General features: G+C 37.6%; 1 protein-coding gene across 1 annotated transcript in view; it reads right to left on the bottom strand.

Moving 5' to 3' along the window:
- HEATR5A (HEAT repeat containing 5A) overlaps positions 1–1,747 on the bottom strand; it is a 113,233-nt gene that overhangs the window by 80,521 nt on the left and 30,965 nt on the right. The window contains exon 11 of the mRNA XM_023514397.1: positions 1,175–1,327. Within this exon, the coding sequence (XP_023370165.1) occupies positions 1,175–1,327 (153 nt within the window). The remainder of the gene's footprint in view (positions 1–1,174; positions 1,328–1,747) is intronic.

The following is a 1,747-nucleotide window of genomic DNA, read 5'->3' as shown; positions in this document are numbered from 1 at the left end:
AACAAACAAAACCAAAGCCTCCATGTCTTTCTAGGGATCTCAACCTTTCCTTAGTTCAAATTTTCATGATAAAATACTATTTTTAACAATCTATATATTGCAAAAGGGTACAAGTTTCATACCTAGGTGACCCTTGACTAACCCAGATCTGAACAACATGGGCCCATCTATATGTAGATTTTTCTCTCTTTTATTTTATTTTTTTGAGACAGAGTCTCTCACTATGTTGCCCTGGGTAGAGGGCTGTGGCGTCACAGCTCACAGCAACCTTAAACTCTTGGGCTTAAGCAATTCTCTTGCTTCAGCCTCCCAACTAGCTGGAACTACAGGCACCTGCACAATGCCTGGCTATTTTTGTTGTTGCTGTCGTAATTGTTGTTTGGCAGGCCCTGGGCTGGCTTCAAATTCTACAAGCCTATGTAGAATTTTTTCAATAGAAATTACATGGAGTGTGGCTGCCCCTCCTCCACTGCCTCTACCACTTTGGCCTCTGGCACCTCTGAGACAGCAAGACCAATCCCTTTTCTTTCTCCTCCTCAGCCTTTTCAACATGAAGAGAAGATGAAGACCTTTATGTTGATCTAGTTCAACTTAATGAACAGTAAATGCCTTTCCAATATCATTCTCTGAATAACATTTCTTTTTTCTAGCTTTATTGTATTACTCTATTATAAGAATACTACATATAGTACATATAAAATTTGTGGTAATGAACTATTTATTAGTCATTAGTAGGCTATTGGTAGTTGGGTTTTGGGGGAATCAAAAGTAAGATGTGAATTTTCAACTTCACCATGGTAGACATCCATAAATTCCCACATCATTCAGGGGTCAACTATATAGACTCAATGGAAACCACACTTAAGCAAAGGTAATTACTAAATCCTAGTATTTCTAAAAAGAGGAATGAATGCCCAATTAAAATAACACAATGTTGACAGTTTTCAACTGGATTGCATCTAATAAAATATGCATTATCTCAAGGATCAGGACTCTCAAATTTTGTTTATTGTGTGTCATACTTCAGTTATCATCACCAAGTAGTCAATTATGTTCTTTTGTTGTTCAGTTACAAAAATCACCAGAGGTAGATTTTTCCCCCATTACTCTAAGTAAAACAAATTAATACATGTAAAGAAAAAGGGTGTAGAAAAAAAGACTAAACTCAACTTACCACAGAGTGCACCAGCTCGTCCTTCCAGGGTTACCTGCCATGTAAAAGAATCTCCTCGGCTCTTTTCTGTTTCTAGATCTTTAGGAGATGCTGGAAAGACACATTTCCACAACAGCAGAACTCGAGCAAGGTGGTGACTGACAACTGCAGGACCTGTAATTTATTCACGTTATCATTTAAAAGAACCCAAAGCAGTTACTCTTTCAAACTCTATTATTAAGCAGGAACTTTTCTCTTAAATATTTTAATTTACTACTGCAATACTTTGTCCCTTTTGTTACCTTCTGGTTCCAAATGCATCTACTACTGAGTGAATTATTATCTGAAGCTGGTGGAGAACAGAGAGGAAATACAAGGAACTAATGGTAAAGCCTGGGCCCTAGTGTCATCTCTTCCACCATCTTAAGTCTCAGTTTCTTCTACTTACACAATGAAGCTTGTACCACCTATACTGCTTTTCTCTAAGGGTTTGTCAAATCCAATGACAGAATGTACTTTTTTTTTTTTTTTTTAAGAGACAGAGTCTCACTTTATCGCCCTCTGTAGAGTGCCATGGTGTCACACAACTCACAG

This window comes from Otolemur garnettii, unplaced genomic scaffold, assembly GCF_000181295.1.
Source record: "Otolemur garnettii isolate 467f Iridium unplaced genomic scaffold, OtoGar3 scaffold00052, whole genome shotgun sequence".
Taxonomy (NCBI): domain Eukaryota; kingdom Metazoa; phylum Chordata; class Mammalia; order Primates; family Galagidae; genus Otolemur; species Otolemur garnettii.
Note: the sequence above shows the minus strand (reverse complement) of the source record. Positions and strands in the feature narration are given on the sequence as shown.